The sequence below is a fragment of the Micromys minutus genome (genome assembly GCF_963924665.1).
Source record: "Micromys minutus genome assembly, chromosome: 30".
NCBI lineage: Eukaryota > Metazoa > Chordata > Mammalia > Rodentia > Muridae > Micromys > Micromys minutus.
Window position 1 is genome coordinate 2,954,572 of NC_137965.1, and position 21,895 is coordinate 2,976,466.

Genomic DNA, 21,895 nt, shown 5'->3' on the forward strand with positions numbered 1-21,895 from the left:
TTTCTCATTCACGTCACCACCTCCGAATGTTGATTTGTAAATGAACTTTTGATTTGTGCTGTCATACTTGACTTTTTGCAGACATACGAATAACCGTATCTATTCCGTAAGTTATTATTTATAGAATTATTACCCACCTGTTTTGCTGTTAGAGAATATCCCCACACTACTACCTTTTAACAATTTGGTAAGTCTTCTTAGCAACACTATTCAAATCATAGGCAATGTTAGAGTCGCTTCCCTGGCTTGTACCTTAAATGTTCGTTTAATTATAAAGCTAATCGAACTTTACAATAGACTCAAAATACAAATAATTGAAAGCTAGGTTTCTCTCCTCTTAACCTGCCTGAGTATAACTTGCTATTCCATTGGTGGCTTCTCTGTCACCCTCACAGAATGCCACAGGGAACTCTGGGAAGAAAGAATTTACTGGCTTCCATTTCCAATCTCAGCAGGGAAGAGATGGCAACATCAGAGAAGGGACAGAAAGCAAGAGCAGAGGTTGGCCAACCACTTCCCTGGCTACCTTTCGCTCCTGGGATTTCTCCCAGCTCCCAGCTTCTTCCTTGACTTAATGCCCCATCTTAGGTCCTGCAGCTTCCTCCCTGGCCTCTGACAGCAGCCACTCACCACACTGGACAGCGTTAAACTATCTCTTCCGTCACAGACGTTTACTAGTTCCTGTCCACAGGTGAAATACCCTACAGAGGTGTCATCACCTTCTCAGTCAGACCATGTTACGTCTGAGCTTGGATACCCCCTTTCTTCCAAGTCCTTCCTCCACTATCCCCTTTACCTTACCAATGTATATGGATGTCCAATGGGGCCATGTCTCCTGATTTCTTAAAGAAAACATGAATGCTTTCTTTATGCTGCTGACCCTTCCGTCTACTCACCAAAGCCTTCTGCAGTGTCTCCCCACTTCCCCTCTTTCCCACCCACCTAAAGCCCAGTTTATAGGACGTTGCTGCGAAGCCCTGCTTACATTACCCTCAAGTCATCATCCTTTCTGCAGACAGCACCTCTCCAGCCAGAAGTACATTCCTAAGAAAAACTGAACTTGTGCTGGGTGGTGGTGGCACATGCCTTGAATCCCTGCCCTCAGGAATCAGAGGCAGGTGGATCTCTGGGATTCAGAGCCGGCCTGGTGTGCACAGGAAGTTCCAAGACAGACAGAGCTACTTGGTGAGACCCAGTCTTGAAGAAAAACAAAACAAACAAAAATAACCCAAAATACAAAGAACCAAAATTTGCTTCTAGCCCCACCCTCACTACCTCTCCCAGCTGTCAGAACAAGGTCACTGCATTCAGCTCTCTTTCATCTAACAGCAGACGGATGGACACACGGACAGACGCTTCAGTTCACTCTGCCTTCCTAGTTTAGTCCCTCTGGCTTCCCAGGGGGCAATTTTTTCCTGCCAATTGAAACCCAGCAGGTCTCACTGTTGCTGCCAATGTGTCCCTTCAGAGGGAAACAACTCAGCCAGTACAGAGAGGTAAAGAAGGGGGGGGGGCAAGATTCTTATTTTCTTTACTACATCATCATCATCATCATCATCATCAGACACATACCTCAAGCCTGTCTCAAACTGACGGTATAGCCAAAGGTGACCTTGAACTCCTAATTTTCCTATCTTCATCTGCTGGTATGGAAGCTTTTAAAAACGTCTTGGGATTCCGGCTGTGTGGAATCCAATTTTTGTTGGTTGGGAAGTAGCTGAGGTCTGGTCTCCTTGTTTATATTCTGTCCCATTGATTTCTAATATATAGGGCAGTCCCACAGGTTGACTACTGGTCTATTTATAGATTTTAAGTTGTCAATTCAATCTATTGATTTTTTTTTTCTTTTTTCAATTTCTGCCTTAGCTGGTTTGGGAGAAATCTCAATGTACTAAGGGGAAGTGTATTCATTTTAGTCTTCTAAGCCTTTTCTGGTTTGATTTTTTTCTTTTACATCCAATTCTCTAATTATTAGAGAGAACTGTATTGGAGTCTAATGCGTGAGTCGAATACAATGTCTTGTAAGCATCCAGCAGGCTGACATATGACGTAGTTCTCCCTGAATGCCTTCAGCCGTACACAGGGAGGGACCAGCTGTTCACTACTTACTGATTTTTACTATCTACCCCATAGTGTAGCGGGTCTCAGAGAGATGCTGGGATGTGCCAGCCCAGCAGGTGATTGGCATACGCGACCAGGCCCCTCCCTGCCCTCTGCCCGCGGATCTCGGTGAATTCCCTAGGGCAGGGCCTGGCGGGCAGCCAGCCGCAGATCCCCACCTTTGGATGAAGCCTGGTACCCCAGGTCCTCCTGGGCGCTAGGTGGGAGGCCGCGTTCCCGGTCTGGTGAGCGCACCTGACCCGGCGGGCGTGGCAACGGGCGTGGCGGCAGGGCTGACGTGGCCCGTGGCGTGGAGCGGGCGTGATTCATCAGCGGCCGCCGAGAGCGATGGGGACGAGTGCCGAGGCCTCCTAGGCGCGTCCCCCTGCGCGATCTCGGGGTCGGTGGCCTGGCTCCGGGGAGGGCCAAGATGGAAGAGATTCTGAGGAAGCTGCAGAGGGATGCGTCCGGGAGCAAATACAAAGCCATCAAAGAGAGCTGCACCTGGGCCCTCGGTAAGAGCGATGCGCGGGGAGCCAAAAGGGGTGCGCGGGGACACCTGCTCCCGGGCTCCTCCGGGGCTCCTCGCCGCCCCTGGGCAGGAGGGACTGTCACCGAGTATGGCTTATGGATGCTGCCTCGGAGAATTAATGCGGGGTATGAAAATCTTGGCTCAGCGTGGGCATACAGCTGCCTCCATCTGGTACCTTTCATTGCTTCCCAGACCTCTATGGGAACCGTTGCCTTTGCTGTGAGGCACCCCATCCCTGGTCCCTACAGCCCATAGACAGGGGTTCCCCAGAGCCAGGTCAGGACCTCCAGCTCCTGTGAAGTCAGGGCCCTGGTTTCCAGGGGTATGGAAGAGAAAGGGGAGTTAATTAAAGCAACGGCCCTCTTGTCAAACACTGAAGGGAAGGAACCCGGAAGGAAGGCTTGTTTAATTTGATTTTGCTGATAGAGGCCACATTGCTAAATATTGACTTCTGTGGCTATCGCGCGTGGAAAATAAGTCTGAGGGAATTAATTGTGTTATTCCTGCCCTCAGACAGGTGGGCTTTTCCGTGTGTGAGCTGTGCTAAAATTGAAATAAGTTCCTGGTAGCAAATGAGGCTGCGGTCCTCAACATCAGAGAATAAACGGAATGACATATCAGTTAGGCAAGACCAAAGGCACTGCGAGTGAGGAGGGCGGGCTGCGCTTGACAGACAGCTCTGGGAGCCCCTTGCTTTTCCAGAGCCTGCGTGCTACGCCTCGGCAACCAGTTAATTAAAAAAACAAACAAAAAAAAAAAAAACCCAAAAAAACAGAACCCCCTTCCCTTGAAATAAAACCAATCGGCGATTGTCGTGATTCTGTGCTGTGAACAACCTGAGGGAAAAAAATAAAAATAAAAAGACACAGAAATGCCATTAGTTGACCATCCGCTAAAGGCAGAATTCTGACAGTGTTTTAGGTCATGCTGTTCTGATGAAGGGTCTTAGTCTCAGACGTTTGTGTCCATGCGTGTCTGTGTCTCTGTGTGTAGACAATTGTAACAGCACTGTGCTTTGTTTAATCTCCGCACGTCCCTGAATTGTCTCAGTTACTGCCCGGGGAGTTTATCTTGTAGGTTGGACGGGTACTTGGCCATTTTAGTGTCATGGTAAATGAAAATGGACTAGCTGTCTGGGAAGAGCGAGGCTCTTAAAGCTGCAGTAAGGTTTCAGTGTGGCCATTGTCGACCGCTGTCCAGCGGTGGTTGCCAGCTGCCAAATGCCTCTCTAATGAAGGGTCACAGATGGCTGGGTACCAGAATCAAGCAGGGCCTGGCTCTGCACGCACACACCGTCCCTGGTTTTCCTTGGTAGTTTGCTGTAAATGGAACTGGCTGAGATTAACACAGAGGTGGAGAGGAACCCGGTGTGTTTATTAAAGTTGGCCGTCGAATACTCAGCACCTTGTGTTTAAACCACAGTCGTTGCATTTAGACCCTTGAAGGTACGTGGGAGAGCCGAGGATGGGTAGATTTTCCAGGTCAAGTTCTGAATTCGCCTTGACTGTAAGACTAGATGGGGATCTCTTCTGTTCAGTGATTACTCTGTAATTAGCGAGATGAAAAGCTGAGACCGTTAAACAGCACGGAGCATTCCTGGGTACATGGGAACCACTGCTGGAAAAGGGTCTCTGGGAGGAGAAGGGAGAATACTTAAACCTGAGACAGCTTGTTGGAGGGAAGGGGAATGCAGTAGACACAGAGACGTAGGAGGCTAGGGGTTCTTTTTGCTGTTTTTCTACTCCCAGCCCTCCCCGTTTCCCACAGCCAAGGCAAGGTTTCTACTAGAAAACATTTGTTGATGATCAGCCCTCATACTTTTAAATATTTCTAAGAATGCTTAAGAATCTAGAGCAGCTCTTTCTTACTGGCCCACCAAGAGCTCCAGGGCCTGGTGGCAGAGAGTTGTGGAACTTGACTGCGGATGCCGTGTGGACAACACCGAGCAAACACCGTGCAAACACCCGACAAAGCAGTTATTTTCTTTGCTCCTGGTGCTCTTCTGCCTGGAGTTCTTTTCCAGATCCTTCAAGGCCTTACAGAAAGCTTTCACTGCCTGCCTCAGTGGAATCATTACTCTGCTGGCTTAGAGCCCTGCCCTCCAGACTCCCCCAGGGCACTTAGTACTTTAGACTTGGCACGTGCGTACCTTAGAGGGAAGGGTGACTGAGATGTACCTTGAGTCCCGGGACAAGGCAACTTAAAGCTGACCCCTCCCCCACCACCACACAGTGTGCTTGCTCTGTCTGTGAAATGCTCATTAGAAGAAAAATGGGGTTGGGGTTGATGCAAAGTTATACAGTTTTATGGACCTTGACTTGATCTTTGTGAGTTGTCTGACGTGCCCTGCTTAGACTGTGCTAGGAGAGGAGAGTAATCGTCCTTCAGATTTTCCTGGGGAAAGCATGCTGTTGGAATTAGTGTCAGCTGTGGATGTGACAGAACCCTAGAGACACCCGAGAAGAAGGGACCTCAGCTGAAGGATGCTTTGATCAGATTGCCCTGTGGCTATGCTCAGGAGGAGGCGTTTTCCTAATTGCTAATTGATAGAGGAGGGGACAGACCACCGTGAGGTAGCTGGGCAGGTGGGACATGAGCTATATAAGAAAGGTTTCTGCATGTGAGCCTACAACAAACCTGAAACGTAGTTTTCCTTCCTGGTGCTTTCTTCAAGCTCCTGCTCTGACCTCCTTCAGTGGTGGTCTGTAACCTGTCACCTGACATTAACCCCTTCCTCTCCAAGTTCCTTTTGGTCATGGTGTTCATCGTTGCAGCAGAGATTATACTTAGACACACACACAGTCATCTTCCTTTAGAATATGATGGGACAGTTGTCATCTCGAGAGGGAAAGGTCAGCTCTGTACTGATGAGGTCAGCCAGGAAGGGGTTTTGGGGGAGGACTGTGAGACAAACTTCCTAGAAGCTGATGAAATCATAGTTATGTGACAGCAAGACAGGACATTATGTGGCTGCTCAGACATATAAAATGAGCAAACAAAAGCATCTGGGGCCATCATGACTGACAGTCCTTCATTAACTGTCCCTTGCTTCACTGTAATGGCACTTCTAGATCTTTAATCTTGCAGAATCGTTTGTTTCCATGAGGACAGTGGTAGTAAAGCCTGTTCTGCAGGAAAGCCAGACCCTCTTCTCATGCTTGAATAACTCTCCCTTCATCAAAGCTCCCCTATAGGTTCAGCTACCTGAAACTGAAGAGTGGTAACCCAGAATCCTTCACTCTCTGTTCGCATAAAACTCCCAAACTCCTTAGTTTGCACGTCATCTTTAAATTCTTTCTCTGATGGTGTCAAGAACCTGGAAATACTAGTTAGAAATTTCTGCTGTTTCTGAGACCTTCCCCACTTCCTCAATGGCAACACCTAGATCATCTAAGACATGGTTCTACACCTGGAGGTCAAGACTTCCGAAGGACTATCAAAATCAAAACCCACGGATAGTTACTATACAATTCATAACAGTAGCAAAATTCTATTTATAAAGTAGCTCCAAAAAATAATGTTATAGTTGAGAGTCGCCACAACATGAGGAACTGTATTAAAGGGTCACAGCATTAGGAAGGTTAAAAACCATTGATCTAAGGTGGGAAGAGACATACACCATTGGCACCATCTCAAGAGAAAGAAGCCATTTCTTCTTCACACCAACTTTACAAAGACTGGTCATCACTACATTTAGACCACATGGCTCTTCCAATCACACCGGTGTGGCCCTTGGTATCATGGATTCTCTGTGTCCCGAGTCATTTGACTATGCCCAAACCTGTGTTCTCTACAAGAAAGGTACTGGGATAACTGGATTAGATTTATACCACAAGACGGTTGAATACCAGGGTTAAAGAAAGATGTTTTCCTCAGATCAAACATTACAGTGTGGCTGAGAAGTCAGAATGGGTGGTAGCCAATTAAAAATCAGCAGAGTAATGGCCTCTGAGAACACAAAAAACAGTGTGTTTACAGCCTCGGTGGTTTCTGCATCTATAGTTTGAGGACATACTTTTAACTTATAATTATACTCTTACTAATTCCTGTGGTTTCAAATATTACCCACACTTAATTTGTAAGAGGGATGTGTTTGTCTTAGAATACTGGAAGACATTAGAATAGTATAAAGAAAGTGAATATTATCTTACCAGCCAGTGTTAAAACTATGGGACATGTAAAAAGTTTTGCAAAGGGCTCATACTTCACATTCATTTTAAAATATAAGAACTTTCTTTATTGCATTTAACTTTTAAATATTTACTTGATTTATATGGGGTGGGTTCAAAAGCCTACATGTAGAGGTTAGACCTACTATGTGAGTTCTGGAAATTAAAATCACAATGCCAGGCTTTGTGGTAAGTCTGTTTACCACTAAATCATCTTATGAGTTCCTTTACTATATTTTTAAATTTTTGACATTTTGTTTTGCGTTGTCATATACCTCTAAAAGTTAGTGGGTTTGAGAGTTGCAGTGTAAGTAGCAAGGACCAAGTGTGCATTTTATCTTGTTCTACGCTGTTGAGACTCCTGTTGGCAGTGATATGCTCTGAGTAAAGAGCGTTAGTTGGTCGGGGTGAGCTCAGGAGAGCCGCAAGAACAGGGTTTTCCTTCAGAAATAATGACTCCCGAGGATGTGGCTGGCACTGAAAATAAGAAAGGGTGGCTGGGAATTATATCTCGGGAAGCACCATGCCCTCCTTTTAAAATCACTTTGACTGTTTTTCTTATAATGGGACTGATGAGGGATACATTTGAGATAGAAAGGGAAGAGGAAATGAAATTAGAGGTGGAAGGACCCACTAGGCAAAGGCCCATCTTCCTCACCGCCATCTTTTTACTCCCTTCACTTCCAGGTTTTCCTGTAGACAGCTCTCCACTGTCAGACTTCTTAGTGTGCCTATAGGGAGTGTGCCCTTCTCTTTACTTCCTACTATTCTGCTCCACTCCACTGTAACTCAACTTCTACCAGAGAAACCAAATACCACCCAGTGCTGGCTTTGCCTTGCTGCCACAGCCACTTCCTGTGACACCATGGTTCTTGATGTCACTATCTCAACAGGAATCAAACCCGTCTGTCCCCACATTCCTGGTCCCTCACATTCCAGGCCCAGTGTAATAAATTATGTCAACTTCTCTTCCTGAGTGGCACATGAAGTTAGCAAGACCCAAAGTGAACTTGCGAATTTCCCACCTCATCCTCAAACCGAGCTCACTTCCCTCTGATGTTCCGAGGGGTTCCATTAGGATCGTCCCTTGTCCGGTTGCTGAAACCTGAAACGGCGTTATCCCGGATGCTCCTGTAGGTTCTTGTCTAACCTGCTCTAAGTTCTGCTTGTTTCCCTCTTTGATGCATCTCCAGCATGTTCATGCCTCTTTACCTACCAACAGCCCACCCAACAGCCAACATTTCTTTCCTCATCCCTGTTGCTTCTAGACTTCTTAGAGCTACCACTCAAGCAGTCACCTGGGAAGCCATGTCTGCTCATTCCATGGCAGGTGAAAGGACTGAGTAGCACCCATTCGTGTGAAATGGAGCCCTCGGTGTGGGTGTGGCCTGCCTCTACCTGTCTGGGAACCTCACCCTGCACCACCTTCCCTTTGACACCCTGAACTTCAGCAGCGTGGACCTCCTTCCAGTGACTGACATATGCTATCCTCCCTGTAACTTTATTAACTTGGCAAATTCACAGTGAGCACCTCCAGCGTGCCAGGGGCCATTCTCAGTGCAGTTACCATAGGGGATAAAGCAGACAAAAGACCCGACTTGTCGTTCACGAGCTATTGCAAGGAGGACAGCAAATGGGCAAGTAAGTAAACGTATGTGGGCCAAGTCAGACTGTAACAAAACCTACAGGAAACGTAAAGTTAGTACTTGAGACAGGAGGGCCTCGGAAGGGAAATGGCGTTGCCATCTCAATAGATTGTTTAGGGGATGCTGTCTTTAAAGGGAGGTTGTAAGGAAGCCAAGTGTCTGGTGACTTAGGCAGTGCAGTATCCGCAGGGCCTATTGGTCTACCATGTTGAGAAGAGGATGGACTGAAGAGAAGGGGCTAAGTCAGAGGCAGGGCCAAAGCGGAGGATGCTGTTGTCACCAGGCACGAGAAGGTGAGAGTTTGGCCAGTGCCCTCACGAAACAGTGACAATGTTTGGAATCCAATGAGTGTTTTCTTCCTTCTAAAGCTGTATTCTGTTTTTATTTATTTGTTTTGTGTAGGGTCCCGGGGATCAAGTAGAAGTTGTCAGGATTAGCAGCAAACACGTTTATTGGCTGCTGAGTTATCTTGTTGGTCTTAATTTAAAACTTTTAAGCCTTCATTGAGTCTATTTGCTGGTATGCTTGTTTGGTTTTGAGTTAGGATTTAACTCTTTTGTCCAGGCTGGCCTCTAACCCTTGGGCCCAAGGGATCCTGCTGCCTCTGTGTCCCCAGGATCTGGAATGACTGGCGTGCACTACCATGTTGAACTAAGTTTCTATGTCTTTTGGATTCATTATGCTCTCTTCTTGGAAAACCTTCTTACCTAGTTTGCAGTCATGTTTAGTTTTAGTACTTAGAGAAAGCCCATCTGTAGAAGAGCCATTTGTTGCACCCTTTGAAATTCTCTGAATTCTCCAATAAATGGTTCTCACTACTGGGTCTTCCACCCATGGCCTGAAAATCCAGTGAGTCTGTGTGATGGTTTATATATGCTTGGGCAGGGAGTGGCACTCTGGAGGTATGGCTTTCTTGGAGTGGTTGTGGTCTTGTTGGAGTAGGTAAGTCATTATGGGCATGGGCTGTAATATCCTAGTCCTAGCTGCCTAGAAGCTAGTATTCAGCTAGCAGCCTTCAGATGAAGTTGTAGAACTCTCAGCTCGTCATGCACCATGCCTGCCTGGATACTGCCATGCTCTCACCTTAATGATAATGGACTGAACCTCTGAACCTGTAAGCCAGCCCCAATTAAATGTTGTCCTTTATAAGACTTGCCTTGGTCATGGTATCTGTTCACAGCAGTAAAACCCTAAGACAGTCTGTCAATGGGACCGGAACTGTCACTGACATCTAAGGCCAATATCAGGCGCTTGATGACTGTGATTTCATTAGCTCTTCCTAAGAATCTTATGGGGCAGATGTCAGTTACCTCCCTTTACATGTGGGAAAGCTGTGTGTGTGTGTCAGTGGCTGAGTGGACTAAGCCCTGCTCCAGCTCATTACCAATCTTCTGGTTCACTGGGCATTTGTAGATCAGGCAGTGTTCAATCCTGAGCTGAAGATACACCCCCTGTCTCTGGAAAGAACACAATGCTTGTCTGGTGTCATTTCTCCTTGACTAACAGCATTAACTTGCCCTCAGCACTGCCCCCTGTCACACTAATTGCTGGGATATACTGACCTGTGTGACTCTTTGAGTTACCCCCAGAACCTGCATTTCATGGCTTCATTTTCTTGTCATCCTGTCCCATCCTTAGCTCTGACCTCAGTCCTCCTCTTTCCCTGCTGGGCCTCATCTCTTGGGTACCACTGACCCTGCTGAGCTCCACGTTCTGTTTTGCTGATGACTCACCTTTCTCAAATCCAGGATTTTTGCTCCATTGGCTACAGCAGGTCTGATTCGGTCCTGCTGGGTCCTGTTAGCACTGAGTCTAAGGGACATGTTTGGTTTTTTTGTTGTCTCTGATCTCTTAGTGGGGTGGAGGGACTTCTCCCTCCCAAGGGCAGTCATTCAGATGGACCAAACTTATTGACTCTAAAGGTAAAGCTGATCACCTGGAGACAAGTTGGAGCAATTGAAGTAAACCGAGTTTAGAGGGGACATAATAATTAGCCTTTTATTGTCTGTACAATTAGAGTCAATGGTCGTGTGATTTATCCACAAACCCTGGCAAAGTATCGAGTATCTGAGTTGATTCTGAGATTTGAGGATGCGCCTACTTGCAATGTGATTAAATAGGTGGTACAATCTACCGTGTCACAAACACGTGTGGTTAACATTGAAGTCTCTAACAGCACATAAGTCCAGAGCAGGTAGGATAGGAGAAGACATGAAATTGTTTTAAAGACAGAAACACAATTCTTGTTCAATCTACTTGAATGGCAATTCCCAGTAATTCACTGTGTCCTGATTATGTAGCAAACACATTCTATAAACAAATGTAACTTCAGTATTTCTCATACTATTAAAGGAAAACCCAGAAAGGGCAAAAGTGCTTTAATAATTGGAAAGAACTGCTAAATAAGTCGCCACATGTCCATTAATGTGCCTTTCAAATGTGAAAGTCTTAGCAAATATGAGTTTATTTAGTAAGAGATTAAAGTGCTTCAACCAAACAGTTCTGTGCCTTTGACAGGAAAGGATAGCATCTTGGTCAATAGCTGATATGATGAATTGGCATTCCGGGTTAGGTTAGGGATGTAATTATTCGTCCCCTGACACTAACAGGGAATGTGGCCTGGTTTCTAATCACCTCTTGCCCAAGAATAAAGTGAGGTCCATCGTGGGGAAAGAATTTGAAAATAAAGATGGCTGAGAAGTGGGTAGTTCCTATTTTCCAAGGGGGATAAAAGCCACTGGTGACTTCAGAGAGTATAGAGCTCTTAGAATTTAGAGAATCATAGTCTTTGGATATTTACTTGTAATTCTGCTCTCTTCTTTTACAGAAACCCTAGGAGGCCTGGACACCGTTGTGCAGATTCCTCCCCACTTGCTGAGGTAAGAGATGGTAACTCATAATGCAGCAGGAACAAAAACTGCCTTCCACGGTTTCCTGCAGGCTGGACCCCCTTGTTGGTTTATAGCGTTTCGAGTACTGCATGGTTTTTATCGTGTGTTGTTGTATTTCATGAGGGGAGCAAGACGGGGGTTTGATCCACTCCCGTCTGTGTGTGGAGCGGATGAAGGAAGTCAGCGATGCTAAGATACTCCGTGAAGGGAAGGATGCAACTAGGCAGGAGGAGAAGTGGCTCAAGCTCATATGAGAGAGTGGTCATGGGACAAAACCTTCCAGTGTGTTCTCTGGGAAATGCAGTCAGCCCTACGGCTGGTGTGGGCTTCGTTCTCCCCTGCCTTGGCAGGATACCTTCTTGCTGATGGCACTCTGAAGTCACCTGCCACAGCTCTGACACACAAGCCTATTTCTGTACCTTCCTCACCTCCCTATGCACATTTTTCCTTCTTTCTCCTCATTTTGAGATAAATGTACATCCTGTGTAGAAAATGGGAAAGAACACAAAAAGACTGTTTTCACAATCACGCACCTAATCATGGATAATGATTAAAGCCAGTTTAATAGATTCTTCTCAAATCCTTTGCACATACATATAGAACATACAAGTGAATGTGAATTTTTTCTTACAATTTAGTTTTCTGCTTTTTTTAATAACTTAATACTATATGAAACATGTTTTCTAAATTCTGATGTGTTCTTTAAATTCAAGTACTTTATTTTTAATCACATGGCTATAGCCTAATTTATCTAGCAGTTTTTCAATTATTAAAGAGCCTGTCTATTTCTAAGTTTTCCTGTGGTATTATGAGAGATGAACTTACAATAGCTTATAGAGTATGCTTTCTACATTGTCGGGACACAGCGATTTATTGGGAACTTCCGTTCAGGTGGATTGAACAGGACTCAATCCTTTCTTCAATTTGCCTTCAAAGCAATGTAGTACTTCTCCTATCGTATGTGCTCCAGAGTTACATGTTGTAGGGACTCCCATGTTAATCTAAGTTGTACAAAGCTTGCAAATTGACACACATGACTAGCAGGGCGCTGTCCTAAGGGGCTGTGTAAGAACTACAAAAGCATGCTGGTTTGGGAGCTCTCTTCCAGATTGCTAACCCCCTGCATACGTCTTTTCTTGAAACCGGTTTGACCCACGTTAACGTTGTCATAGCTTTCGCTGTTCCTCTCCTGCTCGACAGAGAAAAGCAGAGCAGGAACCATCCTGGTCTGCTCTGGTAAGTTTCCTAGGACGTGAAACCACCACCGAGAACTGTGAAATGCCAGTCTGTGGGGACAAGAAAGGATAAGAACCAAGAAACACATCTTCGTGCAATTTGGTGAATGTTTACTTCTTGACTGTCAGCAAACTTGAAGGAGACCTAATCTAACCATTAGGTGAAAATACCTTTTGATAGTTACCTGCATTTCATGTAAGCATAGACAAGGTTTATTGTTTGCTTCCATAAAATAACAATGACCTAAAACTGATGTCATGCCAGACTTTCTCATAAACAGTGGGTTACACTCATCCATAGACACAGGGACTGATTGGAGGGATCAACAAACCCTATCGTTTCATTAGAAAACATTTCCAATAAAATTGCCTTTTCCATGTTAACAATATTAACATTCTTAAGGTGATTGTTATTGTTCTTGGGATTTATCATGTACATTAACGATAGCTCAAACCAAAACAGTTTTAAGCCCTGTAGTCCCAGGACATTTTTAAAAACATCATTTTATGCATGCTTTGTTTTTTTTTTTTAAGGAACAGTATGGAGATTCATAAAGGCCTTTTGAAAATTAACTCATTGTATTTAGAAAAAATTCTTTGTGAGTAAAGTAGAATGAAAATGTGAGCTCAAAGAGAAAAAGAATAATGGAGTATTTTTTATTGTTCAGGACAAATTTGCTCTCATTTTCAGTGGCTTAAAGTAGTTTTCAGGTTGCTATAGTGTATAGAGCTCATTAGATGCATTTAAAAGATGATTATGTTTTAAGTAAAAATTTAATTCCAATATGTGACAACTATAGCCTTCATAATTAGAATTATGCTGGAAAAAATCTTAATTTTAAAATATGTGGAAGCAAAATATTAATTGTTTTTTTAATAACCATATAAGCAAAACAATCATCTTGACCACTGTTCTGATGGTTGTTCTTCAAACCAAAGTATTGTTCAATCTGAAAATGAGGCTTATGTGGTTCTGGGTCTGTGGTAGGACCTCAGCCTTCAGGGTGAGGACAGCAAACTCAATGGCCATAGAGTGGGTCTAGTCGGCCTGACCACAGACAGCAGAGACCCTGCGATGCCTCGGTGGGTAAGGACACCAGACTGAGGGCCTGAATTGTATCTCCAGGATCCACCTGTGGAGAGAACTAGCTTCACACAGTTGTCCGCTGACCTTCACCCATGCATGAAGACACACACATACACACACACACACATACATACACACACACATACATACACACACACATATACACACATACATACACACACATACATACATTCATTCACACACATGCACACATACACACACACATACATACACATGCATACATACACACATACACACACATTCGAACATACATACACATACACACATACATATACATACACACATACATACACATACACACACATGCACACATATACATACGTACACACACACACACACACACATATCACCATCATCACCACCACCAATAGCAACCAAATTGTAGTAAAAGGTACCTGATATTTTTGTCATGTGCTGCAAGGGAACACATGAGTTGGAAACAATACCATTTTATTGGTGCTAAGGACATGTGTTTGGTTCTTCTTTGTCCAGTGGAATTTACCTTCATTTCATAGATAGCTGACCATCTTGTACCTAGGAGATGGTAAGAGTTTGAGGAAAAGCTTCCAAAGGATGAATTATTATTGATTAATATGTCCATAAGAGACTTAGCATCATCATTATTAGGAATATAATTCAAAGTATTTATCCTGATGGCAGAGAATTGCACCACCGTCCTTGTATGTAACAAAATCTGCAACGCTGTATTTTATGTGCATAGCAAAGGCCATTAAACACTGTTGTACAGTGCACTGAGCAAGACATGGCAGATAGCTCATGTCAGAGACTTTTTATTATGGAAGGGGAGAATGAGGGAAAGCATGGAAGGAAACACTGTTACATAGGTTGAATTTATTATAGACTTTCATACTTGTGTAAGGAAGCTCGAGGCGCCTGTGAGTCACAGCACTGGGCCCTTTCAAGGCCTCTTTAGAACACAGGAGGAAGCCACGGTTATGTCGAGGAGGAGTCATGGAACCAACAACAGTGTGAATAGCTATGCTGTGTTCTCATTAGGGAAGCAATATGATGAGCTGATACAGACTCATTAGCTCTGAGTCTGTTCTTTAACATGTAGACTGATTGATCTGCTAGGAACTGTGATCCCTTTTGGATGTTGTTTTGCTTTTATTGACTGATTGATGTCTGATTTTGTTTTTAAGACAGCATCTCTGAAAACTTGTTTTGGATGGGGTTGTAGGGAACCATTCAGATGCCAACCACTTTTGCTGTGCTAGGCTTTCATTTTTATTTTCTCGACAGATTGCTTTCATGTTACATATGTGAACATCTTAATAAATAATGACAAATATGGCTTTGATCATTTGTGTATATTAGTAATGGCTGCTCAAATCAGAAGCATACTTTTGTGGTAAATATTAAAAGGTGGTAACCTTTTACCTGGCACTAGCGCAGGTTCCCATAGAAACCGCAAGATATCTTTATCTTAACAGCTCTACACCACCTCTAAGTACTCACGAACACCAGCTTCTTTTGGCTCAGGCATGGTTCACTCCACCCACCCTGGCTGTTTCTGTCTCCTGGGTAGTCTACGACTGCCACAGCGTGTTGTTTTCACTTACTTCCCCTTGGTGTGCTGTTGCCAAGCCTTGCACACACACATCTATTTCACGGGCCCTGCACACCCTCACCTCATGCGGCCAACAGTGCTGGAACTGCTGGTTCCGGCTGCATCTCAGCCATTGCTTTCACACACTGTCCTCCACAGCCCAGTAAAGTCACAACTCGACAATCAATAACTTATCAAACAGGTTTATATGTTAAATTCTCAATCTACAATCCCTCTACACAACAAGCTTACAACCAGTTGACAAAGATATAAACTACCACCTAGATAAGATAAATTGACCCATAAAAACCCTTAGAAATAATCATAACAACCTTATCCCTATAGAGAGAGAAACATCCATGTCTGCTTCCATGTTGCCTCCTCCAGAATCTCCCACTTCTGCTTTACCAGACTCTGTCTCCGCCCACTCTCTACTGTTCAATCATGTATCGCCTTGACATCAGCCTACACATACTGAACCCTTGAGAGTCCTGTGTTGTGTTTTCCTCCCCCACTTGAGCAGTCACTTTTAAAGACTTCTAATATAAGGCTAAGTGCAAATTAATATGCATGGTTTAAGTGACTGGTGAATGCATAGTACATTTTAGGGGAGGAACACCCTAGTAGAAATTAAGGAGACATTGCCTATGCAGGAAGGTGCAATGAACACATCCTCTGGATTGTTTCCTAAATTTGTTAGTAGAGGATCATTTTCATCTTTTTCTTGCCATTAGTCTTACTTTTGACCTTGGAGGTGAGCATTCAGGGTCCCTAAGTTGCCATGTGGTGTTTGCAGACTCTTCTTCTTTGTGCCCATTATCCTCTTCTGGAACTTGAGGTCCTATCTGTGTCTGTGGAAGGCTGAATAGAACCTAAGATTCTACTGCAGTGTCCCTTTATCCATAGTGCATGTTGTGCTCTAGGTTAGGGTCACCATCTTCAAGTCTTCCTTGTTTTACAAAGAGTTAGATTGTTTTCCATCAACTGTGTAAAATACTTCTGGCCAGGTCAAACCGCCACTCACAGTCGCTGGTTCTATTGTAGGTTGTAGTAAGAAATTTGGCTTATTTAAAAACACAGAAATGTTGTATGAACGTGTTTTCATTTTAAACCCAGGTATAGGATATAGGGCTATTTCAAATTGTCCGTGGCAGCTGACTATCATTTGCCCCATGCTGTAGCAGGGGCATGATTTTGACCAATGCAGAGAGTTTCTATGAACATATGACATTTGGAAGTCAGGGAACTCTTCAGAGGGCATATAAACACTAGAGCCCCCAGAGTTAGGGAGCTGTTGGTGGGTTGTTGGTTGATTGCTGATGGTTGGTGTTAGTTAAGTTGTTGTGTGCAAAGAAGAAACAAGAGGAAATTAGATATCCTGATGGCAATCAAACTTGCCCCAAGGAACTTGATGTCCCAATCAGCAGGAAGTAGTCTAATGATAATGATCCCCCTTTCACCTCTATTATTTTGTCCCTCTATCTAGCATTAGGAGGCTGAAAGGGGTGGAAGAAAAAAGAATCCATAAGGTAGCCAAAAGGCTACACTGGGATCTACTTTTTTGATCCAATTATTAAAAAGACCTGAAAGTTACTATTGAAGCTGCCACTAGTTTGGTCATATTGCAGACCAGACTACTGGTAGCTTTAATGCTGACTTTCAGGACCAGTGGTAGTCTTAACTAGAAGGGAACACCTAGATTAATCCCCCTTGAGGTGGCCTCCTTTTAGCAACGTTGAGCTTCTTGCAAATCACTGTCACCGTTTTCTGGTGGCACACGGCTACTTGACAACCACAACCAACAGCAACCAGCCAACAACCACCGACAGTTTCTCAACTCTCGCGGCCTTAGCACTGATATACCTTCTGAGGACTCCCCAGAATTCCAGGCATCACGTGCTCAAAAGTTCCTATGAGGGCTAGGCTATTCAGATACCTGAATACTCAGATACTCTGCTTAAATGAAAATCTGAGGACTTTATACTTTATCTTCTTCATCTGTTAAAAGGGTGGGAGCTCATGCCTGACACATGAGCCTTTTGTTACGATTTTATGATAATAATTGCTTCTCTCAGACGGGTCTTGATCTGCAGACCATTTCCTGGGGTTGCTCTTGTCAGAGATTTTCCCAATGTCCTCTGCCCCTTAGTTCTCTGTCTCTCTGTACAGTCTCTCATCTTTTCAATGGATTGCAGACCCCATATTTGGGTAGTAGTGAGTTGAACACTCTAACTTACATGACTCTGTGTGAATCTATACAGCTGTCTAAATAGGCCCAGATACCTCAGGGATTATCTACCACATCATAAGTTATCTAGGGGTTCAGTGATCAGATCCTATGCTCAAGAGTTCATCTTTTTTTGTGCCCCCCAGCTTAGTACCTAATGAACCTTCGGGGGATGACATGGCCTCTCCAAATTTCTCCTTATTCATTTCAGGGACTGTGTGTTTCATCTTCTAGATTCTTTTAAAAAAATATTTTAGGGGAATCTCCAATAGAATCAAATCTCAGCTCTGGTAATGGACTTTTTAATATCTTCCTGACTAAGTATATCTCAGAGAATAGTTTCAGAAACCCAATACCCAACTCACTGACAGCTGAGTAGATTCAGACATTGTGACTTCTACTTGATCCAAGAAATCCCTGATCAGTGGAATGTGTCTTGGTGGTGGGGTGGGAATGGTAGTTGTCCGGACCCTGATCCACAGGATGCCAGAGGATGCTGACTGTGATCTCTTCAGTTCTCAGTAGGTCTCGAAGAGAAATTCTTGGCCTCCTGGAGTCTTTTTCTTTTAACATTGGACTCTAAATCAAACACTTCTAGACCAGCTGTTCTGGCTTCAGTAGCTTTGGCATATGAAACACGGGGCACCTGCGGCAGATACACCTTATTTCAGCTCATGAGTGGCTCTAGAATGAAGGGTAGGAAAGGACTGGAATAGTGAAAGCCCAACCCCCGGCATGAATTCCATGTGTAATATTTCTGATTTTAAAGAATAAAGACTTTGCCTCCCATCCTGTTAAAATACAAAAGTGCCTTCTCCTTATAGTCCAGGGTGCTTGTAACATACCGGTCTAATAGCGCTAAGACTGTCAAGGAAACCCTCAAGCACCCCACTGAGGAAAACCCAGAGCTCCAGCAATAGCTCAGCCACCATTTTACTGTCCTTCTTTGTGGGTCTTTGGAACCATTAGCTTAGTTACTTTCTCCTGCCAGGTTTACGTCCAAAGGGATTCCGTATTCTTTCTTCCTGTTTGCCCTTGTGTATCTTCCACACTCCCCCTTCCGCTTTAGGGTACCTGTTAGGTTCCGACTTACCCTGCAGCTGATATGCTAACACACACATCCCTCCTTACGTTGTCTTAGGAACCTATTGGTCTTTCCTGCAGGCGGAAGGAAGTGCAGATGTCAGCACTTTTTCTTGGAAGCATCCGTCATCCCTCTGTGTTCTTTGTACTGTTTCCCTTCTGCTTTTGTGCTTTGCTGACCTCTTTACTTTTAGTCCCATGCTTTGAGCCCTGGAGTAACTGCTGCGTGACTCATGACATCCTTTGTTTTGCTTTATTTTTAGTTTTAATTGGGAACACCTACCTGCATCAACCGGGAAGGAGCATGACTTAAAATGGCGAGAGAAATCTCTGCAGCTACTGTGGGGAGCCTGTTCTGATCCAATCAGTGTAGCCCCTGCCCCTTTCCCCCCTTTTTTCTCCTTATATTTGTGTATGTATGGCAGTCAGACAGCAACCTTGAGTGTTAGTGACAGTGTCTCTTGTTTTCCTGCTGAGTGTGACAGGGTAGAGAAGCTGGCCTGTCAAACATCTGGGGTTTCCCTCTTGCTGTAGGAGTGGCTGAAACCAGAGAGAAGTGAAACCACTTCCGGCTCTCTGTAGGCTCTGAGGATCTGGACTTGGGTTATTATTCATGCTTGCATAGCAAGATGCTTTACCTACTGGGTCATCTTTCTAGCCCCTAGTCCCTGCCTTTCCTATGTAGTGAAGAGGTGCCTGTTGACGCTGGTGGAGCAGAGGAAGGAAGGATGCAGTGTAGGACCCCAGGCCAGGCCACCAGCTCAGATAACTGAAGAGTCAATATTGGCGTATGTAGAGGGCAGGGCTTCTACACGACTCCTGCACTGTTCCTGGTAGATTCCAGCCAACTGCACCTCTGGGCGGAAGCTCACTGATAGAGCGTGTCACGTTTGTTACCACTGCCTTTCCTCTCTGCCACACCTGACTTCTCTTTGTGGAGTCACACAAATGTAAACGTGGTTGGGGCTTTATTGAGCCCAGCTCTGTTGAGTTTTGCTGGCTATTTTACCAGGAGGAAAAATATACAATAGGATCTTTGTGAACTATTGGTTATCCTAAGCCTGGCTAATTTTCTGTTTTAGGAGAGTTATCCCTTAGTCTGAAGGGGAGTGGGGGCTGGGGGGGCGTTGTCTGCTTTTCTCGGGACCAGTGGGGAGCCCTTCAATAAAACCTTGTTTGAAAAAAGGTCTAGCACCCCCAAAGCAATTTGTGCTAAATAGGTAAGAAAAATGACGTCTCAGTGTTGGGTACAAATGACTCACATGCAAGGGCAAAGCCTCCTGCGTTCAGAGTGGTCTTTAGTCATGCCACGGCTGAAAAGTCTTCTAAATTAGATCTGACTGCTTCCTTTCCTTTCCTGCCCCTTTGGAAGATGGGGCATTCCTGTCGCCTTTGACTCAACTTACATGACAACACTAGATGCTCTCTAACGTGTAGGCGGCTTTTTCCTTGTATATCTGTCCATGGCAAACCGGTACTGCTGTTTCATGTTTTTTCCTCATTCCCTTTGATAAGCAAAACTGCAATTAGCCTCAATTATAAGCTTTTGGCTCATAGCTCAACCTCAAAGAACTTTTTTAAATGATGCAGTCTTCACTAGTCAAAGCAATAAAGTAGCAAAGAAATGCAGACACCACCCAAGCTAAGATGGAGGAATCACCAGCCTTGGTGGGTATTTTAGAAGGTCATCAAGTTATTAGCTGGGGAACCATGGGTGCGCATCCTTTCTTTATGACAAATGTTTGATGCTCTTGTAACACTTTGTTGTAAAGGTGTGCCTTCTTAAAAGTAGATATAACCTCCCATCCAAAAAATAAGAAAATTTTATTTCTTAACCCTTTTTATGTCATTTAAATAGGGTAAGATTTATGCTATGTTGGCTTTTCTAGGTGCATTTTTCATAATTAATTGTATAGGTAATTTAGGAACAACATCCTTGATTTAATTTCAAAGCATGCCTCTGAGAAATTGTTTTTAATCCATAGAAGTGGGTTGTAGTGTGTGTGTGTCACTGAGTTCATCAGCCCCATGTTGTCTGTGGCTCAGGAATGTTTGTCTCTCCTCTTCACTCTTTTGTAGACACCTGTTACAAAGGCTAGAAAATGGGTCACATTTTCCCATCTAAGTTTGGGGTATCTTAGAACACAAGCTTCCAATTTTCAAACTTAGTTATGGTTTGGGGGACCCTTACATGGGGGACCCTCCCTGGCCCCATGAGGTAGCCCAAACTCTGAGGTTCGGTGAGCCATAGAGCAGAAGTGGAGAAGGAGGTTTGTGAGCCAGCCCAAGGCAGACTCAGGAAAGCTAGACTCCAGAAGCCCCATTGCTAAGGACTGCAAGGTAATACCCCTTCTATCTATCTACTCCCTCCTTTCCCTTCCCCTCCCCCCTCATTATGGGAAGAACTAAGATCCAGAGAACTTAACGTCATATAGAAAATTGTTTGATGAAGCACCATCCCTGAAATTTTTTTTTGAAAAATAAAAAGTGCTATTTTACCATCACTAATGAGTACGATATAATGTTCTAATGTCGAAATATGCATTTTATACCTTTCATCAAGGCAAATTTCAGTGCATTTTTTTCAGGAGCTAGAGTTTTAAAAGAGTGTCCTGCATTCAGACCAAGAGTCAAGTCCTAAATTATTAGAGTGATCAAGATTAGTATATGTATATATATATGTGTATATGTATATGTATATTAGTATATGTATATATATATATATATATATATATGGCTTTGCCAGGAAATGGCCAAAAATAGACTTTTCCTCTTCAGAAGGCAGAAAAATCCCCAAGATGAAAAAGACTCTGGTCTGGAATCGATGTGAATACCCGCTGGGAAAGCTTGAGAATGTGTGTACTTAAATAAGCAGCCCTGACGTCTCCAGGCTTCTGCCGCCTTGACCCTGGGAAGAGACCACGGCGGCAATGCAAAAGATTCCACCAGTGGGTTAGGAGGAGTGGAACTGTACACGCAGTGAGGGAAGACATGAGGCAGGCTCTTTGATAGGTCATAGCTGAGAAAATGCATCTAGAATAGATTCTATTTGGGGCCAGAGCAAACTTAGTTTTTCAATCAAAGGAAATCATTATGTTTAGAAGATTTTTTCCCCCTCTGAAGCTATAACTTCTCGGTTGGTTGCTCTCTGTTGTAAACCCAATTTTGTTTGTTTGTTTGTTTCCTATATTTGCCAGCTGGGAGAAAAGTCTTCAAACACAAAAGGGCCTTTGTATGCAGATCTCAGAGGCAGCTTTGAGGAATAAAACCGGGGAACTGTATGCAGTGTCCGCTGTTGTCACAGAGGTGGGACCACAGTGGAGAGGGCAGAGGC

The 21,895-nt window shown here is 44.2% G+C and overlaps 1 protein-coding gene across 1 annotated transcript in view; it reads left to right on the forward strand.

The window, feature by feature from the left end:
* Nucleotides 1–2,530: 2,530 nt before the first annotated feature.
* Nucleotides 2,531–21,895, forward strand: part of ARFGEF3 (ARFGEF family member 3) — a gene marked incomplete at both ends in the record, with an annotated part of 132,042 nt that continues 112,677 nt past the window's right edge. The window contains 2 exons of the mRNA XM_080941712.1: nucleotides 2,531–2,615; nucleotides 11,275–11,326. Of these exons, the coding sequence (XP_080797838.1) occupies nucleotides 2,531–2,615; nucleotides 11,275–11,326 (137 nt within the window). The remainder of the gene's footprint in view (nucleotides 2,616–11,274; nucleotides 11,327–21,895) is intronic.